This window comes from Tupaia chinensis, unplaced genomic scaffold, assembly GCF_000334495.1.
Source record: "Tupaia chinensis unplaced genomic scaffold, TupChi_1.0 Scaffold000178_1, whole genome shotgun sequence".
Taxonomy (NCBI): domain Eukaryota; kingdom Metazoa; phylum Chordata; class Mammalia; order Scandentia; family Tupaiidae; genus Tupaia; species Tupaia belangeri.
The window spans coordinates 1,538,644-1,560,066 of NW_006159653.1; the positions used below are offsets into that span (position 1 = coordinate 1,538,644).

At 56.4% G+C, this 21,423-nt stretch overlaps 1 protein-coding gene across 1 annotated transcript; it reads left to right on the top strand.

Annotated features, from left to right (window-relative positions):
* Positions 1-3,838: 3,838 nt before the first annotated feature.
* JPT2 (Jupiter microtubule associated homolog 2) lies at positions 3,839-16,368 on the top strand (the record flags this gene model as incomplete). The annotated part of the gene is given in 4 exon segments (XM_014587022.1): positions 3,839-3,987; positions 10,040-10,182; positions 14,372-14,420; positions 15,325-16,368. Coding segments are annotated over 4 exon segments (517 nt in total), but the record flags the coding sequence as incomplete, so codon positions are not given.
* Positions 16,369-21,423: the final 5,055 nt, after the last annotated feature.

Consider the following 21,423-nt stretch of genomic DNA (forward strand, 5'->3'; position numbering starts at 1 on the left):
CCGGCTCCTCGCCCTAGCGCCCTTCCCGCCACGTGCCCGCCCGCCGCGCGAGTGGCGCTGGGGGTGGCCGCTCCTGGCCGGGCGCGGGCCCCTCTTCCCGAAAGGCGCGTGGGCCCTGCTGGGCAGCCCGCCCTTCCGAGGCAGAGGGCCACTGCCCTCCTGGGGTGCAACCTCTGCTAGAGCTTTGGGGCACCCCTGGTCGCGTACGGGAGGCCGGCACGTTCGCTCACCTCCCAGACAGCCGGTCAGCTCGGAGAGCCCCCTGTGCCCTCGCGCGCTGGCGGACCGTCTCTGCAGAGGCCACCGGCGGTGAGCACCATCCGAAGTTCCGGTGACAGTGCACGGCCTCTGTCAGGCGCTCGTCACTGGCGCCCACCTGCACTCAGACCCAGCTCTCCGCTGCAAGCGCCTTGCCCGTCATTGCATGCCCAGGTAGCAGGGGATATAGGTGCTCGCCAACATGCCAGTTGACTAGGGCGGGAGGCCAAGGAGGCTGGAGACTTAGACCGCGGCGAGAGGTCAGCAGCGCCCTCCAGAGTGCTGAGTCAGACAGCTGGCTTTGACCCTGATCTGGCGACTCTGGAGCCTTGAGAATGTGAAGAGTCCGGTTTTGTTTTATCTAGTTAGTTTTCAATGATTCTTTTCTCTTTAGTGTCTACTGTAGAGCCTGTATCTTGCCAGAGAGAACGTAAGGGGTCACCCACCCAGGGTGGCCACTCCGCAAATTCCTTTTAAGGATTTTGGGCGCACACAGACATGAACCCAGCGTGATTTTCAAGCTGCTGGGTCTGGGACTCACACTGCAGCTGACCATGTGGGATCCAGCCACCTTACCCTCCACACCACTTGCTTGCCCAAAGATGTCAAGTTTTATTTATTTATTTATTTTGGGGGGAGAGGTTTTTGCTATAGGGCATGTGTGCTTGCCAGAGAGAGACAGACAGAAAGAAAATCACCCCCCACGGCGGCAATGGCCACACCACAATCCCTTCTCCATTCTCCTCTCAGGATCTTGGGCATGCACGCACATGCACCCTGTGTGTCTAAGCCATCGGATCTGGGACTCGAACCGCGGTTGACTATGTGGGGGTCCAGCAACGCAGCCATTATGCCAACTGCTAGTCCCCCACCAAGGTTTAAATAAATAGGAATTTGAACTCATACTGGCATGAGACTTGCTAAATTAAATTCAGTTCATTTTTAAAGATTAAGATTTGCATCTCATTGTTTTAAAGAGATGATGGTGGAGGGGTAAACAATTAGACCCCTTGTACAGAGCCCAGGAAAATCGGGTGGCCCAGGCTGTGATTTGTCCATGAGCTTGGAAGTCAGCTGGCTTTGCTCTGGCCTGAGGGGTTGGGGTTTTGGTTTTGGATTTTTGTTTGTTTAAGGGATTTTTGCTGTGGGGCACAAGTGCTTACCATAGAAATCACCCCCCAGGGGATGGCTATGCTGCAGTCCCTTCTCCATTCTCCTCTTGAGATCTTGGACACGCAAGCACGCACGTGTGTGAGTTTTAAGCCACCCAGTCCAGGACTCGAACCATAGTAGACTGTGTGGGAGTCCAGCAATGTAACCATTATGCCATATGCTTGTCCCTGGCCTGAGGTCTTATTAAGCCCTTTCTAATTTAAACCTGGGTTGGGTATTTGTTGTAAAAAAGAAAAAAGCTTTTTCTCAAGCCGACCTTTTTTCCTTGGTGGAATCTCCCAGGAAGTGCCAAGTGCTGAACGCCCCCCTGAGCGTGAGGCGAGCCACTGCACGCATTTGCTGGTGGTGGTGGCGGGCCTGTGGGTCTCCTCTCGGGCTGTCCGCCCTCTGTGGAGACAGTTCTGGGCTTCACTGGTGGCGGGTGGCGGCCCCTGGTCTGCTCAGGCCGTGACTGGCACGATGTCCACCCTCTGTGACAAGCTCGTGGCCTTCTGCCTTGCTGCTTCGCAGAGGACAGTCAGAGGCCCGTCCATGCTGGGCCACCCTGCACGAACAGCTCCCTCTCCGGCGTTGCGTTGTTTTAACTAACTCCCAGCGAGGCCTGCTCTCACATCTCCATTTTGTTTGGTTTGGTTTTCATTGTGACCGGCCTGTTACCTAGGCTGGCCCCAAACTCCAGACGCTTCCACTGCATAGCGGGGTGTGTGGTCACGGCCCCGGGGGGCTTTTCTGTGGTCGGCTACTCCAGGCTATTAGCTGTTTCAGAATGCGCGAGGGCATACGTACTAGCAGAAGAACACACGGGTCGGCCAGCCCTGGAAAACTGTTCTAGGACGCCACTGTTCGGCAGGCTGAGACCGCACGGGAGGTCCAGGCTTGACCCGACCCACCCTAAAAGCTGGGTGCGGTGGGGTACCCCTGGGTACCGCCCGTTTGGGAGGTCGGGGCAAGAATATGTGGCGGCATCTGTCTGATAAAGCACAGGTAAACGTGGTTCACAGGAGCCTTTCAGATCCACCCGCAACACCCTGGGCGCACACGTCAAACATCGCGACAGGGTGCAGAAACGGAGAGGACAGTGGCATGACTGGCCCCATTGGGAGAGTCCCCTTCCCCTCCCCACTCCCTCATGCGTGCACACCCTCTGGCAACAAACTCGTAGCGGTAGTCCCTTCTCTGAAACGCGATTTGAAACTTCCCGGGCCCAACCACAGTGATGCAAGTGGGAGGGAGACCCAGGGCTGGTCCCCAGCTAACCTGAGCAGACCAGGCACCGGCGTGCACCATGCCCCAGCCATCTGGGTGAGGCAGGAGGGTCGCTGCTTGGTCAGCTTAGCTCTTGTTGCCAGGTTGTGCGTTGGAAGTGCAGTTGGACCCACGTGGGAGAGCCGGAGGTCTGCGTCCTGGGACCTCCCCGCACCTGCTGGTACCCATGCCTGTGTTGCAGGCCAGGAGATGGGTAGACCGCTGTGAAGCCCCCACACGAGGTCACAGCATCCCACGGCAGCAGACTCAGGGACCAGAGAGTTGCCCCAGTGTGGGCCTCCACGGGGCTAGTACCGGCGGCACTTCCTAGTCAGGGCCCACCCAGTGCAGTGGGAATGGGAGCCGCGTGTGGGGTTTGATTTTAATATATGTACTTCCTTTTCAGGGTTTTGCCCTAGGTTGTGTGCTCACTGGAGAGACAGGACGTGAGAGATCACCCCAGGCAGGTGGCTGCACCGCAGTCCCTCCTCCGCTCTCTGAGGGTGCTGGACACCCATACGCGCACCTGGCATAATTCTCAAGCCACCATGTCTGGGATTCAGACCGCAATCAGTCATGCGGGAGTCCAGTGCCCTGACAGCCATGCCACCTGCTAGCCCCTGATGAAACAAAATTTAAAATTAGCATTAAACTGAAAGTGGCTCAGTTTGCCTTTGTTAGGGGAACTTCTTTGCGGTCATAGGGATAATTTCAAAATACCCAATATTCGTTCGCTTTTTTTAGCCGGAGGGTTCTTACCAGAGAGAATCGGGGTGCGGAGCAAGCACCCCGACGGCGCGTGGCTGTAGTTCTCTGTCCTCCGTCCGTCCATCCTGTTGAGATTCGGAGCGTGCATGCACATGTGCCTGGCGTGTTCAAGCTGCCAGGGCTGGGGACTCGAACTGGGTGGGATCTGACGTCTGCAACCCCCAGGCCATGGGGCTGACCCCAAAGTGGACATGTTTTTAAAGACTGGGTCTAAGCTTGCAAGGGAGGCTCGGGAGCGTCGCGGGGTCTGGCATGGCCGTCTGAACCACTCAGCGGCAGTGCTTCTCCAGGCAGGCGGGGACGAGGTGCTTCTGCCCTGTCGAGTTCCGCTCGGGCCCCTCAGCGACAGGCCTCCTCGTCAGCTGCCAGTAACTTGCATTCACTCTGCTTGCAGGGCCGTGAAGCCCCCAGGAGGGGAGTCCTGTGATCTTTTTGGAAGCCCAGAAGAAGCTGTCCCTTCAAGCAGGCCTAATAGGATGGCGTCTGACATTTTTGGACCAGCAGAAGGAGCTCAGAATATACCCAGGAGGACAAACCCCCCAGGTCCGGGCCTTTGTGAACCCTTAGTCCTTTGGCCTCTACTTCGTCTTCTGTATGTTCTTTTGAGTTTGTTTTAATCCTTGCAAGTATTTTCTGGCTATCCTTGGTCAGTTTTTTAAAAAGTGAAAGAAAGGTCTTTTGGCTTTTCCTTCCTCTTAAAAGTGACATGAGCCTTCTTGGCTTCTCCGTTTACTCAGTAGACACTGACTGAATGCAAGAGCCGAGGGTACACAAGGGGGTGGTGGGGTTCTGGGGGTATTTGCATGCAACCACTCTGCAGCTAACGTCTGTCTTAGGGGAGAGCACTGTTGACCAGATTGGGCATGAGCCTGGGATTGGAAGGCAGAGCCGACTCAGCTGTGTGTACGGGGCTTCTGTTGGTTACGGTTGGACGCGCCTTTGAAAAGGCTGACCTTGACTGATAGACTGTCCAGTTGAATAACCACAAGCAACAGCGACCCGGGGCACTTCCCCCGCTGGTGCGTGATGAGAGTCAGGGCTCTCCACTCCGAGGAAGTGGGGCAGCCGTGGTGGCACGGCGGCAGCACACGCTCTGCGCTGCGGGGCCCGTGGAAGGCCCAGGCTCACGCTCCCAGGTCCCTTGTACATGCTGAGCGCATGCGGTGCCCGTGACCCCAGCTGGCTGGGGGTGGGCCACAGCATGAAGGCCCTCTGCAGCCCCCCACTTTGTGCATGTAACCCAGTCGAGGCCCCGCAGAGGAGCTGGTGAGTCCATTAGAGCAGGTCGAGCAGGGCTGGGGCCAGAACTGTGGGCACAGGTGCTGCGTGGCCACATGCTGAGGAGCACGAGAGCAATAGATTTCAAAACGAGCTCAGGGCACTGGATCCCTCATGGCCAACGGCATGGTTCAAAAACCACACCAGGTGTGCATGTGTGCCCAACAGCCTGAGAGGAGAATGGAGAAAGGATTGTGGCATGGCCGTCCCCTCAGGGTGATTCCTCTCTGTCTCTCTCTGGCAAGCACACGTGCCCTATAGCAAGAACTCAAAAAAAACCTGTCTTTCGTCTGGCTGTTTGAGGGCGAGGCTGTTTATGAATATGCTTACAGTGGGAAAACGTGTGGGTGCACGCACTCACCCAAGTACCCGCAGTGGGCTGTGGTCACACTGTTCATTTTCTGTTTCTCGGCCCTGTCAGAATTTGGAGCCCACATACACACGCTCCTGGCGTGTTTCAGCCACCACCAGAGCCGTTCTGTGCACACCACTTAACCTGCTACACTGCGGGCTGGCCTGCACAGGGTTCCTCCTCGTTCTGGTGAACAGCGTCATGGGCCAATAGGTCCCGTAGTAGTTAAGGCACTGAATTCCCACACGGCCGTCGGTGGTTTGAGTGCCAGAACCAGTGGCTTAAGACTCGCACTGGGTTTCTATGCATGTGTGCCCAAAATCCCAAGAAAGGAATGGAGGAGAAGGAATTGGGGTGTGGCCATCCCCTCTGGGAGGTGATTTATTGCCTTTTGTCTCTGTCTCTCCATCTCTCTGGCAAGTCCACATGCACTACAGCAAAAAACCTCAACACACGCACATGCGCGGCCAGGCCAGCGGGTGGCATGGTGGCTGAGGCACTGGATCGCACAGGGCCGGCTGATTCAGATCCTTGATCCAGTAACTTGAAAACACCGGACGTGTGCATGTCCGAGATCCTGAAAGGAGAATGGGGGGGCAGGGGGTGCTGCGTGGCTGTCCCTCCAGGGGCGCTTCCTTCCCTTCCCTTTCTCTAGCACACACACACCACACAGCCAAAGACCGGAAACCAGAATTACAGGGCCAGGAGGTGGTCTGCTGGGTGAGACCAGGACCCGGGCTGGGCAAGTGCCTGTGCGTGCCCAGAACCCGAGAGGAGAGCAGAGGAGGAGGGATTGGGGCTGACTTCTCACTTCCCCTTTCTCTGTCTCTCTGGCCAGCGCATGTGCCCTGTGGCCAGCCCTGCGCATCCTCTGTATCAGGCTGTCTGGAAGTGTTGACATAGTTTCCAGGACTCCTGAGAACCCCATGTAAACAGTGGCCAGCGGCATGTTGCACAAGGGACACCAATCTGCGTCGTTGGCAGGTGTCACAGCTGCCCCAGAGGGTCCTGGGGGAGCCCGAGCCCCCTGGCGGAGAGCTAGCCAGCCTCTGCCGTGTGAGATCCCGAGGGAGGCTGCTCCGCTGTGGCTCCCTTTCCTCGCCAGGGTGGTTTGGAGTTTGTCCACCCCTCCGAGGGGGTCTTCCAGAGGAGTCCGTGCTGTTATCAAGAGCAGCCTGAACGAGGAAACTGCTGCTTGTTCCCCCCAGCCCTGGAGCCCACCCCGTTTCTGTTCCCGTCACCAGCCTGTGCCCGCAGCCCCCAGTGAGAGGCCTGCTTGAGGGGCGTGCGTAGAGACAGTGCGGCGGCTCCCGGGGAGGGCTGTTGAGTGGCCAAGGATGCCTGCCCGCCTCATCTGGCCTCTGTCAGCGGCCGTGTGCACTCACCTGGTTTAGGTCTTCCACGCGTGCTTCTCCCTCTCCTGACAGGGCCGATTGATGGTCAGGTACTTCAGGTGGTCCTGGCTAGAGCCCTGGAGGCAGGTGTGCCAGCTCTTCTGCAGAAGAGGAGCCGTGTAATGGCTATGTGGCTGGACTCCCACGTAGTTGACCGCGGTTCGCATCCTGGACCCGGTGGCTTAAACTCACGCTGGGTGCATGTGCGTGCGTGCCCAAGATCCCGAGAGGAGAATGGAGGAGAAGGGATTGCGGTGTCCGGCCTCCTGGGGGGTGGTTTCTCGCTTTCTGTCTCTCTGTCTCTCTCTGTATGTCTGGCGAGCGCACGCGCCCTATAGCAAAAAAAAAATCTCCAAAAAAGAGCCGCTCCCAGACGCTGACCCGCATGCCTGGGCCCATGGTTGGTGGTGGCAGAACTAGCCGTGGCGTCTGGAGTCAGTTCCTCGCACTGGGCTTGCTGGAAGGTAGGGGGTGGATGTGAGATGTGGCTGGGTCGTGCCACGGGGAGGCCACGTCGCCCGCAGTGTGTGTGCTTATGCTGCTGATGCGGCGTTGATCTTCCGTAATTTAGTTTCTAGAAGTGTACCTTGAGTTTGTTTTTCTCTTTTTGAAAAATTTTTAATTTTATTATTCGTTCATTTATTTTTAACAAGATAAACATGGGAATGTCCAGTACCGTAACGACCTTTAGTTTCCTTTAGTGAGTGGGCTAAGCGTCATGTTGCCTGGAAGCTGAACTTACCAGGAAAAGGCTGAGTAACAGACACGGGGCGGTTACTTAGTTCGAGGCTAGAATGCTGTAGGCCAGTAGGTGGCGTGGCTAAGGTGGCCAGATCTCTCGGCCCGCTATGCGGTTGGAGTCCCAGACCCAGTGGCTTGAGAATCATTGGCCATGTGTGTGTCCAAAGTCCCGAAAGGAGAAGGGAAGAGAGGGGATCGCAGCGTGGCCATCCCCGTGAGGGGTGATTTCTGTCTCCCCCCCCCTCTGTCTCCCGCTCCTCTCCCTCTGGTGAGCTCATGAACCCTATAGCAAAACTAAAAGCAAAATCCAGAATTCTGGTTTAGGGTTGCGCCTATACCTGGTAAACTATTTATAAAATAACAAGCTGGTGGTTTCCAGAAGGTTCAGGAGTGGAGCCCCGGGTGAGAGGGAGAGAAGGTGAAGTCTCTAGGGGCTGGCTTGTTCTGCGTGACCTAACCTGGGCGGGCCACTGCTGTTTACCCTGTACTAGGGGCACTCTGTTCTTTGTCAAGTCAGAAACACTGAAGCAGTAGTAGGCCAAGACATGAAGTCGAGTTGCTTTTATCTTCCTTTTTTTATTTTTGGAGAGAGATTTTTGCTATAGGACACATGTGCTCGCCAGAGAGACAGACAGTGAGAAGTCACCCCCCGGGGGACGGGCATGGGCACGCGCACACACACGCCCGGCGTGAGTTTAAAGCTTCTTGGTCCATGACTTGAACTGTTAGCCATGTGAGAGTCCACCTCAACCTTGCGTCATCTGCTGGTGCCTCTCTCCCATTTTTTGAAATGCTTGAAGAGCGTGCCGTGAGCCTGGTCCTGACCAGGAGAGCGCAGTGGAGTGGCCTTGGGCAGCTGCTGCCCGGTGGCTGCTCCCAACGCCCCGCCCCGCCTCGCCCGCAGCCTGCGTCCATGCTGTTACTTGCCATCTGTGAGGTGAGACGTTGGAGACAGCGGGGTGCAAGTAACTTCAGGGCCAGGCACTGGAACGGGGTAGGCCGGGACAGAGCGCCTGTCCTCGCCGCCACGCCCTTCTGGGTTCTGGCGGGGACTGGATCCCTGGGAGAGCGTGGCGAGGTATGCCCGGAGCTGCGAAGTGTGCTGGTGTGTGTTTCCCTGCAGAGGGTCCCACCTGCCCTCCGTGTGGTCACTCAGAGGGCATAGACTCTGCCTTGTACCGAGTCCGCAGCACGGCAGGCTCCGCGCCCCACGTTGGCAGGTTTCCAGAAGCCCTGCCCAGCACCGGGCCCCCACTTGGTTCTGAGGGCTCCTCCCCGAATGCTCCCCTGCAGGCCGTCCGTGTGCTGTTCACGTCCTTCTGTGGTATCATTGCCAAGGTTGGCAGCTGAGTGACCAACGAGGGTGTGATTTTTTTTTTTTTTTTTTGAAGAGGTTTTTGCTATAGGGCGCATGCGCTCGCCAAACAGACAGAGAGAGACATAGAGACAGAAAGTGAGAAATCACCCCCCAGGGCGGATGGCCATGCCGCAGTCCCCTCTCCTCCATTCTTCTCTCAGGATCTTGGGCACGCACGCACACGCGCCCTGCGTGAGTTTTAAGCCACCGGGTCTGGGACTCGAACCGCGGTCGACTACGTGGGAGTCCAGCGACATAGCCATTACACTAACCACTGGCCCCAGAGGGTATGACTTTTTAACAGCAAAATGCAGAGGAGCAAAGCACTGGAAAAGGAAGCATTTAGCAGCCCTGACACTGCCCTGCCCACCCCACTTCTGGCCCATAGGTACCACTTTCTGGGTGGGCTGCGGAGTGATTAGTGTCTCCTATTCTCTTCTTTGTTAATTACCAGGTGGCGCATTTGTTCACCCAGGAGGGTAGGAGAACGCCCTCTAAAATGGGGCGTGGTCACCTTGCAGTTTCTCTTCTCTGACACCTCAGGATCTGGGGTACACAAACCTGCCGTTTTTCAAGCTGCCAAGTCCGATTGGGACCTAGCTCCCTACTCTACCCACTGTGCTGGGGGCTGGCCCTGCAACTGTTCTCACTGAGCAGAAGACCTAGGAGAGATTTCCTTTTCCTGACACAGAACACATGGCGGGCCTCGCTCATCTGTGTCCTGGGCATGTGCTAAGCACTTGCGTGTGAGCGAGGTCCTGGCGTTGTCGCCGCTCTGTCGATGAGCACGGAAGGGACGGCCACGCTCTTTGCTCCTTCAGCTCACGGGCGCCTGGTGCGCCATGCAGCCGCGGGGTCTGCCAGGCAGCGGTGGTCAGCCGGTGCCCTCTGGCAGCGCCTCTGCTGCTGTGAGCTCCGAGGCGTCGAAGGCGCACGGTAGGCCTTAGTCCTCGGCCGACTGGGAGCGACTTCTTAGACGCCGTTTCCATTGAGGTGGGCCAGGGCCAGCCGGCAGAGGGGTCTCGCGCCTCTGATTTGCTGATGTACCAGTTCTCGCTGGTAGTTTTAGCCAGATGAGGTCAGAGACGGGGTGATAGATGTCAAGATTACAGGTTTGCCTGGAGTAGGGCACGTTAGTTTTTTCAGAGATTTTTGCTTAGGGTGCGTGCACTCACCAGAGACACAAAGTGAGAGACCGCCCCTGGGGGAGTGGCCACATCACAGTCCCTTCCCCAGCCTCCTCTTGGGATTGTGGGCAGGTGTGCTGCTCTTACGCCCTCGCCTCCAGCGGCAGCAGGCCCAGGGAACGTGCGCGGCGTGGCGTGGGGACCAGGGGCCTGGAGTCCCGCCTTCCGCTCTCCCAGCCTTGGACTCGGCTCTGCACTGGGCTGTGGCTGTGGGCCCGACGCCCCAGGCATGGGGCAGGCCAAGGCAGACATTTGGGTACTCAGAGCTTTGTGCTTGCTTCTGCAGGGGGGAAAGGAAGTGGCATCTTTGATGAATCGACTCCTGTGCAGACTCGACCACGTCTAAACCCGCCTGGTGGGAAGACCAGTGGCATTTTTGGGTCCCCAGTTGCTGCCACTTCGCCCTTGGCACACCCAAACAAACCCAAGGTATGGACCGTGCTCAGAAAGCAAGCCGAGTGTCTCCCGGAGCAGCCCGAAGGCAGGCGTGTTGTGTTCGGAGGCAGAGGCAGGGTGGTGTGGGTTTCCCGGTGCGGTTGTTTGTCGTTGGGTTTGGAAGCTGGGGCCCAAAGCCCTGGGCTCTGCCCGCCTCACACGTCCTGCTCCACCGTGGGGCGCCGACGGCGAGCGTGAGCATGTGACGGGCCCCGGCCTGTCAGACTGTCGGGTTTGGTGAGGAAGAGCGATGGCTCTTGGGCACCCTGTCCACACAGGTCGAGGTTCTCAGGCTTTCTGTGCACAGGTCTGTGGGGCCTCGCCGCAGCGAAGCTGCCTCTGGGCTCGCAGCAGCACCCGTGCCGCAAATGAGCGTGGTCTCCGCTCCTGGTGCCGACAGGAAAGTGCGGCCTGACGCTGGCCAGTCCCTGGAAGGTGCTAAGGGCCTGTGAGCTCGCCGGGTTGGGGTGGAGGCTCTAGTGAGGCGGTCGGGCCACCTGTCTCGGGCCCTGCCCCAGCACCCGCATGCTGCAAGGGCAGAGCACCTCTGGGCCGAGGCTTCACTGTTCTCACTGTCGCTAGCCAGTTTCAGCCTCTCGTTCACTTTTCCACCTCTTCTGTGAGCAGAGATATGATCTAGTTCCCAAAAGCACTTCTTAATCATCTCTAGAGTTGCTTATGCCTGGAAAATTGCCATACTTTTGTTGGGTCAAATCCCAGAAGCCACACTGCAGAGTCGAGATGGAAATTTACAAAGAAATGGGACGAGGAGAAAATGAATAACAGCACTGACCAAGGCCACATGGTGTGGACTTCCTCACACCCATCCTGTCCGGGCATCTGTGTGGGGATGTCTCTTCTCTGCTTAGTCTCACGGGAGCCAGGCACGACTCTCCCAATGGGCACTAGACCGTGGCACAGGAATTAGAGAAAGCAGGACAGTGTCTCCGGAGGCTTCGTTACGAGCCGAACCTCGAAGGTTGGAAAACTTTGTTGTTGTTTTGGAGAGGTTTTTGCTATAGGGTGCACATGCTTGCCAGAAATTCAGACGAGGGACAGGAAGTGAGAAATCACCCCCTGGGGGGATGGCCACACCGCAGTCCCTTCTGCGTTCTCCTCTCGGGATCTTGGGCACGCATGCACACGTGCCCAGCGTGAGTTTAAGCCACCGGGTCCGGGATGCGAACCACGGTCAACTACGTGGGAGTCCAGCAACATAGCCATTGTGCCAACTTCTGGTCCTGGAAAACTTTTTTAAAGAGGTTTTTTGCCTTAGGGAGACAGAGATAGTGAGAGGAAAAGTGAGCAGTCACGCCCCAAGGGGTAGCCGTGTCGCAGTCTTGCCTCCATTCTCCTCCTGAGATCTTAAGCACATATGCACACACACTCAGTTGAGTTTTAAGCCACCGGGTCTGGGACTTGAACCTTGGTTGGGCATGTGGGAGTAACTGCTACACCATCTGCTGGCCCCGAAATACTTGAAAACTCTTAGAGTTTTTTCTCAAGTACAGCACCAAAATAATGCAAAATAAATTGGACTTTGTTGGAATTAAAGCGCCTGTGGAGGCCAGATGGTGGCGAGGCCGGCTCAGTGGTCTGCAGATGCCCCGGTGCGCCCTCATGGAGGTGCCACGGCCAGCTGTCCTCGTGCAGGTGCACGCTCATCTCTGTCTCTTGGTCATGGAACAAATAAATAAACTCACAGGACACTGTCGAGTGACAACAACCCCCCGCACGAGAGTACACACTTGCAAATATCTTATCCAGCATACATAAAGAACTCCTTCAACGCAACAACCAAAAGACAACCCAGTGAAAAAATGGGCAGTGGACTTCGAATAGACATTTCTCCGAAGGTACAAGTGAGCAGCGAGCACATGAGAAGATGGACGACTCCCCCGTCGTCAGGGATGTGCAAGTGAGACACTCCTTACCTACCAAGATGGCTGCGTACAAAAGCGGAAACTACAGGCGTCGGCAAGGCTGTGGGCGGGCTGGGGCCCTTACAGATTGCCGGTGGGAATGCTAGCGGTGCAGGGCTGTGGCCATCCCGTGTGATTCCACTCTACACACCGAGGGGACCTGTAAACAAGGCTTCAAGTAGATAAAGACAGCCGAAGACTCAGCAGTGCGAGTGCCCACCCACAGGCGGGTGGTGAGCTAGACACGGTGTGTCTGGACCACAGGACTGCACTGCCCGAGAGGGAGTTCTGAAACTTCTGCCAACACCGTGCTAACTTCTACAATTGTACTCAGAATTTGCTATGCAAGGAATTGTTGATTTTTGTAGGGTTGAGACTTAACAGTTAACTTTTCTTAATAGTTTCTTTTCTTTTCTTTCTTTTTTTTTTTTTTTTTGGAGAGGTTTTGGTTCTAAGGTGCATGCGCTTGCCAGAGAGAAACAGAAAGTGTCACCCCCCACCCCAGGGGATGGCCACACTGCAGTCCCTTTCTCCGGGGATCCGGGGCCCGCACGCACACATGCCTGGCATGAGTTCAAGCCACTGGGTCTGGGACTCGAACCGTAGTTGACTACATGGGAGTCCAGTGAAATAGCCATTATGCCAACCACTGGTCCCCTTCACTGTTTTTTCTTAAAGGAGTTTAAAGGTAATTTTGCTAGAGGGAATGTGTGCTTCTCAGAGAGAAAAAGTGAGAAGTGCCAACCCCCACAGAGGATGGCCGTGCCACAGCCCCTCCCCCATTCTCGGTCAAGATGGTGAGCAAGCGCACAGCATGCACCTGTCGTATTCTTCTTCTTCTTCTTGTTTTTTTTTTTTTTTTTAAAGAATAATTTTATTTAATATTGTCTTTTATTTTTTTTTGAAGTTGACCAGAGACAGAGAGAGGAAAGTGAGAAAGCCAGTTGCCAGGTCTGGGACTGAGACCGCAGTCGGCCACGTGGAGTCCAGCCTTTCCAACCACCACGCCACCTGCCGGCCCTGCTGTCGTATTTTTCAAGTCGCTGGGTCTGGGTCTTGAACCGTCTAGTCAGTCATGTGAAATGCAGCCACCTTAACCACGAGTCCACTGGCTAGCCATTAAAGGACTCTCTTTTTCTTTTTTTAAATTAAGGTTTTTGCTATAGGGCTGCACATTCGCTCGCTAGAGAGAGGCAGAAGGGGATAAATGGTCTCCCTGGAGACAGCCACACTGCAGCCTCCTCCAACCCCTCAGCATTTGGAGCGTGCACGCACAGGAGTCTCAGTGTGATTTTCAAGCTCCTGGGTCCAGGACTCATGGTGGACTGTGTGGGAGTCCACTGTGCCAGTTGATGGCCTCTTGAAGGACTTTTTTTTTTTTTTTTAGAATAATTTGGGGCTCAGCAGCTGGACTCCCATGTAGTCGACCGCAGTTCGAGTCCTGGACCCAGCGGCTTAAACTCAGGCCGGGCTTGTGTGTGTGCCCAAGATCCCTTTAGGAGAATGGAGGAGAAGGAATTGCAGCGTGGCCATCCCTCACCCCGGGGGTGATTTCTTGTTTTCTGTTTCTCTGTCTCTCTGTGTTTATGGTAAGCACACATGCCCTATAGCAAAAGCGTCTCCCCCCCAAAAAAAATAATTATTTAATTTTATTTGTTGATATTATTATTAATTTGGCCAGAGAGAGAAAGGGAAAGTGAGAAAGCAAGCCACCAGGTCCGGGACTAGAAGTGTTTGTGGTCAGCCGTGGGGGAGTGCAGCACCTTAACCAACATGCCACCTTTTTTATTTATTTTTTTTTTTTTAATTTTTAAATCTTTGCCATAGGGTTCGTGCACTCCCCAGAGAGAGGAGGGAAGCCACGGGTCATCCTGGTGGCCAGACCGCAGTCCCTTCTCTGCTCTCGTCCTGAGATCTTGGGCATGTACACACATGCGCCCAGCGTGAGTTTCAGGCCACCGGGTCTGGGACTCGTGGTCGGCCATGTTGGGGTCCAGTGCCACGACCACAGTGCCGCCTGCCGGCCCGTCGAGGGACGTTTTTAATAGCCACATCTGGAAATGGTTTAGACATGAGAGCCACAGTCTGCTTCCGAGCAGTCACACGGTCGGTTACCTGAGGCCTCGCTGAAGTACTCTGTTCCCTTTGTTTATGGTTAAAGTTCATCTCAGGTCATTCGTGCCCTGGCTGTCATTGTCCGTTTGAGTGGAGGTAAGAAAGTTCTAGTCAAGTACTGACCTCGCCTGTGGTTTGCCTTATAGGATCACGTCTTCTTGTGTGAAGGAGAAGACCCACAATCGGACCTGAAAGGTGAGCTCTGTTCTCCGCTCCCTGTGAGAGTTGCCCGCGTGCCCGAGGGAGAAGGAGGCCTATGTGTACCTGCAGGCCGGTGGGCTCAGCTAAGCTGAAGAGGGTGGGGAAGTGAGCTTTTGTCATTTTGGGTAAAAAAAAAAAAAATTGGACTTTTCGAGACCGGGGATGGGGTAATGATTATGTCACTGGACTCCCACGTGACCAACTGTGGTTTGGGTCCCGGACCCGGCAACCTAAAATTCAACACTGGACATATGTTCGTGCATGCCCAAGATCCTAAGAAGAGAATGGAGGAAAAGGGTGTGACCGTCCCTCTGGGGGATGACTTCCTGACTCTGGCAAGAGCCTATACCCTATAGCAAAAATCTCAGTAAAAACACATTCAATTTTTCTCCCCTTCCTGTTACCGCGAACTGCCCTAGGCCTGAGGCCTAGCTGCCTCCCAGAGCTGGTCTGTGGTGAAGGGCAGAGGCTAGACGTCCAGTGGACTCGTGACCATGGCCAGCACTGCGGGAGGCGGGCAGGGCCTCCGCGGCCGACCACTCAGGGCAGCTCGGGGTCAGGGAGGCAGGTCCGAACCTCTGGTTCTCAGTGTCGGCCCAGGCCTTCAGGTTCCCGGATGGCTTGCCTGGCGAGGACCGCACACACCCTTTAGCCCTGCCCCTCCTCTTTCGTGCACGCTCTGGGATGGGGGAGCGGGCTGGAGTCTGGCAGGCAGTGTGAGCGAGTAATTAGCGCTGGCCCCAGAACCGCATCTTCAGGTGACATGCGTGGTCCTGGCACCAGGTGTCAAGCTCGGCCTGACCTCTTCACTGGTCTGGGTGGGACGTTCCTGCAGGCTGCCCTGAGACACGTGGTGAGTCCATGGGCCTCTAATGCCATGTGCCGGCTCTCCCCACAGCTGCCGTGAGCATCCCGCCTGGGGAGAAAGGCTGCCCGGGAGAGCTGGGCCACCCCGAGGAGCCAGAGCCTGCGCCCACAGTCGACAGCCATGAGCCCCGGCTGGGGCCGCGGCCTCGCTCTCACAACAAAGTGCTGAACCCCCCTGGAGGGAAATCCAGCATCTCCTTCTACTAAAGGAAGCCGCTGCTCCTGGTGGGACAAGACCCGAGGCGAGACCCCGAAAGTTACCGTTTCTCTTAGCCTGGAGGACTGGGGCAGAGGGCACGTGTGAGCCGGCTGCCCAGAGCTCTGGCTGTCGTGATGCTGCACAGCAAACCGTGCCTTCCAGATGCCAAGACTGGGGGTGCAGGGAGAGCCCCCTGGTGCTTGCTCACTTGTCCAGCTGTGAGAGGACCTTTAAGGTGGGCCAGGGACGTGGGGGAGGGCAGAGCAGGGTCTACCGCCATGGCACTTCTGGGGTGGCCGAGACGCTGCATCGGTCTGTTCCTGGCCTTGGACAGAGGCCTGGGGCATAAGCAGAAACACAGGGTGTCTGCATAAAACACGCTCTTCAGATCCTTCCCCGGGACAGTCCGCGTGCCTGGGCCCTCTGCTCAGCCTCAGCGCCAGCCTCCTGTCCCCGGTATGGTGCGCTCTGCTACCTTCTCTTGGGACTTAGATTGCTTTGTCTGGGCAGCTCACAACAGAAACCAAAATGTCCTCAGTCTTCCACTCCCTGGCAGGTTTTCTTATTCTGACCCTCAGAGGTGCCGGCTTCTGCCATCTGAAACCAGCCGGGACTCCCCCCGCCTGGCGTGGCCTCTCTCAGCCTCGCGTCTCGCCCTTCTCCATGACGCGTGAGGTGGACAGCCCCTCCCAGCTGTTTCCTCTGACGGGCCGGCTGGCCTCTGCGGGGTCCCGGTTCATCCGGGCTCTTCCTGTGCCTTCATTCCGTGGCAGGTTGGCGAGAGGGGGTGCCCCAGAGTGCTGTGCTTGGCTTCCTTAATAACTAAAACGCTCCTTTCAAATGCCAGCTTCACATAAACGGTTGTTGACGCTGGTCTGTTCCTGACACTTTTTTCTAGAAAAATATCAATTGTTTGGTCCACCTGAGAGGGACTGCCCGGGCACTGTTAAGAGCCTTGCAGGAACTGGGGCCCCTGGTTAAGGGTCCAGCAGCAAGACCTTTCCAGCCCCATGCTCTGTGCCCACAAACCGAGGACGGGCCGGCGGAGTTCCCCACACCACCCCAAGGCTGTGCCCTCAGTGCCCACACTTGCCTCGGGGTGTCGGCCCACAGGGAGCGGGCAGCCTGGCCGTTGTACCAGCTGCCTGCCAGGCAGGAGCTTGGCGCTAGAACCCTGCACCACCGGGGCCCAGCCTGGGGTACCCACTGCCTGCGCTTGCGTGGCTCTGTCGACCAAAGACTGCCCTCCGGTGGCCCTGCAGCCTTTGGAGCCAGAAGCACTGCCCCTGTGACCATTAGTACTTCATGTGGCCTGTGGTTCAGAGTCTCAAACGGTGGCTGGCTCTCAGTCCACACACACTAGCTCATTTAACTCACAAGGAAATAGGCCAGGGGTAGGAATGAACCCACGGCTTTTTTTAAATGAAAAAAAAAAGGAAAAAAAAAAAAACCGTGAATTCCAAACGGGGATTGCCAAGAGGAAATCTGCCATTGCTATATTGCCCTGGGCCCTCCCACCTGCCACTGCTCTCGGGAAGGGAGTCCCCGGGGGGCAGCAGTGACAGGACTCCCTGCCGGGCCCACCCCACCTTTTCTGCCTTCCTTTCTCCTCCAGAGGGTGAGGGCTGGGTCCCCTGGGGTCACGTGGAGCCTGGTGGCGTGATAGTCATTTGTACCCAGAGGACGGTCTTCACCTTGGAGGCTACGGCTGCAGGAAGGTTGGGAACTTGCCCTCAGCCCCCAAGCTACACTGAGGAACGGCTAGTGTGTGTTTTATTAAGCCTTAAACTTTCACGTACATTGGGTGCCAACAGCTTCCTAGAGCTGTATCAGAGTGAAAGCTGTACTCAACACTGTGATGTTGGCGGGTGCCGTGTGACCGCACGGCAGGGCTGCGTGTTGCCCTCTAAGTAAACCTCGGAACTGTGAGCTCTGAGTCTGCCTGCTACCTGCCTGTGCCCTTTCATCCAAGCCCGGCCTCCAAACGAGGCCCTTCTGTGCTCCTCACCTCCCAGCCTTTCGGGGTGAAGGGTCTGCCTCTTTCTTTCCTAGTTTGCGTTTCGCCAGAGGACGCCCAAATGAATCTTCAAAAACTCAGAGTGGAGCGGGTGGGGAACGAGCATGCCGGAGCTGTTCAGGTTTCTGCCAGTCAGGTGCCTGGACCCCTTTCCCTGCACACCCTGGTCCTGGTCCTGAAGAACAGGGGCGCTGCGTGCCTCCAGGACCCAGTGCTGTAAGGGTCCAGAGATCGGTCTAACTTGATGGAGACACAGAAAAGACAATGGACGACAATGCAACTGCAAAGGAGGCTTTTATTTTCCAGCTAGCTGGGGTCCAAGTTTCTGCCCGTCAACAGCGGGTCTTCACAAGGACCCCGAGCCTAAGATAAAGGGATCTTTTATAGTTCAGGATTTTCCATAGAATGTCACACACACAAGGGGGTGGGTATGAGAAGCGAGGGTCCAGCTGTCACCACCTGCTCATGTCTAGGTAAGGGCGCTCAGCTAAGGGTCTGGATGACCTTGCCTCGGAGGTGCTGGGCCCTCCCGTTTTCCACTTATCTGAGAGTCCCCAGTCTCCTGGTTTCCGTCCTTGAAGACTTAATGGTAGCAATTAAGCTAACTCGGCCCAGCATTCCCTAACATGGCGGTGATTAAGCTAACTTGGCCTAACATCTGGTCCTGAAGAACAGGGGCACTGCCTGCCTCCAGGACCCAGTGCCAAGCCCTCGAGTTGGTCAGACCTGAGCCTGGTAGGGGAAGTGTCACCAGGACCCACCCTCGGCGTGAGGCCCCCAGATGCCCTGTGTGGACCTCAGACCGCTCAGGAAGCTCAGCCGGAGAACCAACCTGGGGACCTGAAACATCAGGTGTGCCTTGGGGTGTGGAGGGAGTTCCCAGAGCTGGCTAGGCTCTGGCACTAGCAGCAGCTGGAACTGCAGGCCTGCGTCAGGGAAGGAAGGAACGCCCACCAGCAGAGGCTTGGTGTGGCATCGCCGGCCCTGTCCCATGAGGTGGCCCTCTGAGCCCACCCTTGCAGGAGTACCCGCCCTGTTGTGGCTGGCTCGTTCCTTCTGTATTTTCTCTGACTCAGCGTGTACACATGGGACACACCCTTCAGGTCTGGTCATGCCATGATCCCCTTCTTCCCATCCCTCAGCTGTCATCTGGGCATTTGAACCTTGGTGGCCCGTGGAGCTGGCACCCTTGGTTTGTCAGGTCGCCAGTGCAACAATTGTCTCATCAAGACTCGGCTCGTGAGGGTGACATCACAAGGACCTGGGTCCGTGTAGCAGGGATTTAGACAGATTCTCCGAAGTGGAGATCGGATCAGCCCCATAGCCTAGTTAAAGGAGCTGGACCCCACGTGGCCAGTCGTGGTTTGAATCCCTGGTGGCTTGAGAAACATGCTAGGTGTTTATCTGTGTGTGCCTCAAATCCTGACAGAATGGAGAAATGGGGTCAGAGCTGCAGCATGCCCACACCCCCATTTTCCTGTTTCTGTCTCTGGCAAATAAAAGGAACAGCTTGAGGGACCAGTAGATGGCTTAATGGCTACGTCGCTGGACTCCCATGTAGTTGACTGCAGTTCGGGTCCTTGTTGAGGTGGCTTAAACTCACACCGGGTGGCCAGCAGCTGGCATAGTGGTTAAGGCACTGGTCTCCCACATGGCTGACCACAGTTCGGGTCCTGGACCTGGAGGCTTGCTTTCTCACTTTCTGTCTCTGGTAAAACTAAACAGTTAAAACAACCCTGATGCTGGGTGTGTGTGTGGGCATGTCCAAAATCCTGAGAAGAGAATGAAGGAGAAGGGATTGTAGCGTGGCCATGCCCCCTGGGGGGTGATACCTTACCAGCTAGTGCACACTCCATATATCATCTTAGACAGATGTCTAAGAAGTAAATTCTTCTCTTTTGATGGTAGAACATACCTGTGCACATACACAAGAGAGAGATGAGCACCCTCCATCTTGCTCCTGTGCCACAGAGCAACCCTAGGAAATAAACTCAAATGTGTAGTGATTACGTTACTGAACTACCACATGGCTGACCACGGTTCGAGTCCCGTACCTGGTGACTTGAAACTCACTTGGGGTGTGTGCATGTGTACCTGAGCTCCAAGAGGAGAGTAGAGAAGGGATTATGGCATGGCCATCCCCCAGGGGAGTGGTCTCACTTTCCCTCTCACTGTCTCTCCAGCCAGCACATGTGCCCTGAGGCATAAACATCTACCAAAAAATTAAATTCTAACTCACTCACCACCGGTAGTTAGAAACGGCCCGTTTACACTATTCAGGAAGCACCAGGAATTGTCTGATGTGTCATCGTGTTAAAATTTTCTACCACTGGGTTAGCAGGTGTGGAAGGAAGGTGCTGGTTCCCGTAGGGCCAGCTTTGCGGTTCTAGCCCTGGGCTGGGAGGCTTGAGGATCACACCAGGTGCCTGTGTGTGCATGTGTACCCGAAGACCAGAGAGGATGGTGGAAAAGGGATTGCAATATGGCCATCCCCCCAGTGGAGGTGAAAGCTTTTTTTTTTTTTTTGAGAGGTTTTTGCTATAGGGTGTGTGTGCTCGCCAGAAAGAGACAGAGAGTGAGAAATCACCACCACGCCCCAGGGGGGATGGCCAGTCTCTTCATTCTCCTCTCGGAATCTTGGGCATGCACACACACCTGGTGTTAGTTTAAGTCACCAGGTGCGGGACTCAAACCAGGGTCAGCTACATGGGAGTCCAGTGACATAGCCATTATGCCAACTGCTGGTCCCGACTAATGAAAGCTTTTTATTTAATTGCTACATCCCCCACCCCCCCCCCTGGGGGAGAGGGAGCCAGCACCCCCCCCCCGTAGCAGTGAAGCCAAGCCTCAGTGCCTCTCGTCTGTCTCCTGTCACGCACACACGTTCCTGGCATATTTTCAAGCTGCTAGGGTCAGGGCTCCAACATGTTGGCCATGTGGGATCTGGGTCCCTCAACAACTGACAAGATTTTAAAAGGCAGTAGCCAGGTCAGCTGGCCTCGCTGTGGTAGGTGGCTGCCGCAAAAGCAGGTGCCCAAGCAGATGCCATAGCGAGGGCCGGCAGGTGGTGCAGGGTTAAGGCTCTGGACTCACATGACCCACCGACCAGTCTGAGTCCTGGTCCTGGCATCTTGAAACACTGTGTGAGAAGGGGTTGCGGTGTGGCCATCCCCTCCTTCCCCCAGCCCGAGATGACTTCTTGCTTTCTGCCTCACTCTGGCGAGGGGACACACCCTATAGCAAAAACTTATATTTAAAAAAAAAAAGCCCACAGCAGAAGCCTGGCAGGCCCTCGCACACAAGCTTGTCTGGGTTGTTCCCCAGTGGGAATTACACATTGCGGCCGGCCTGGCCTGTGTCGGCACAGAAACTGACATCACTTTACCGCACACTGCTGGAGAGGGCGCCTCGCCTGGCGGGGGGTCGGTCACGGAGCTAACACGTTTGGGAAATCAGGTCCGGTTTGGCAGGCTTGGAAATGGGGACTTAAGACTAAGTCACTTAGCCGGGATCAAAGCCCAAGTCACCTGGACGGGGACTGACTCAGACCGTTCACTGAGCAGCGGGACCTCGGCCGGCAGCAGGCCCCGGGGCCCCAGCCGGGTCAGGGCGACATCGCACTGCGGCGGGCAAGAGTCTGCAGCACGGCGGGCTCGGCGTTGCGGTTCTGATCGGAACTCACGTCCCCTGTGCAGCCCGCACTGAAAGGGGGGGCATGCGAGTCTCGGAGCCACGGCTAAGTTCGTGCCTCAGGTTCCAAGAGTAAGAGGCCGAGGTGTCAGAAACGAGCCCGCGAAGACGCGGCAGCCCGAGAAGAGCTAGGAGGACACACGGGCTCCGGCGAGGCGGGGGCGGAGGGCGCAGCGAGGCGTCCACGCGCGACGTCACGGCCTGCGCCCCCTGGCGGCCGGCCC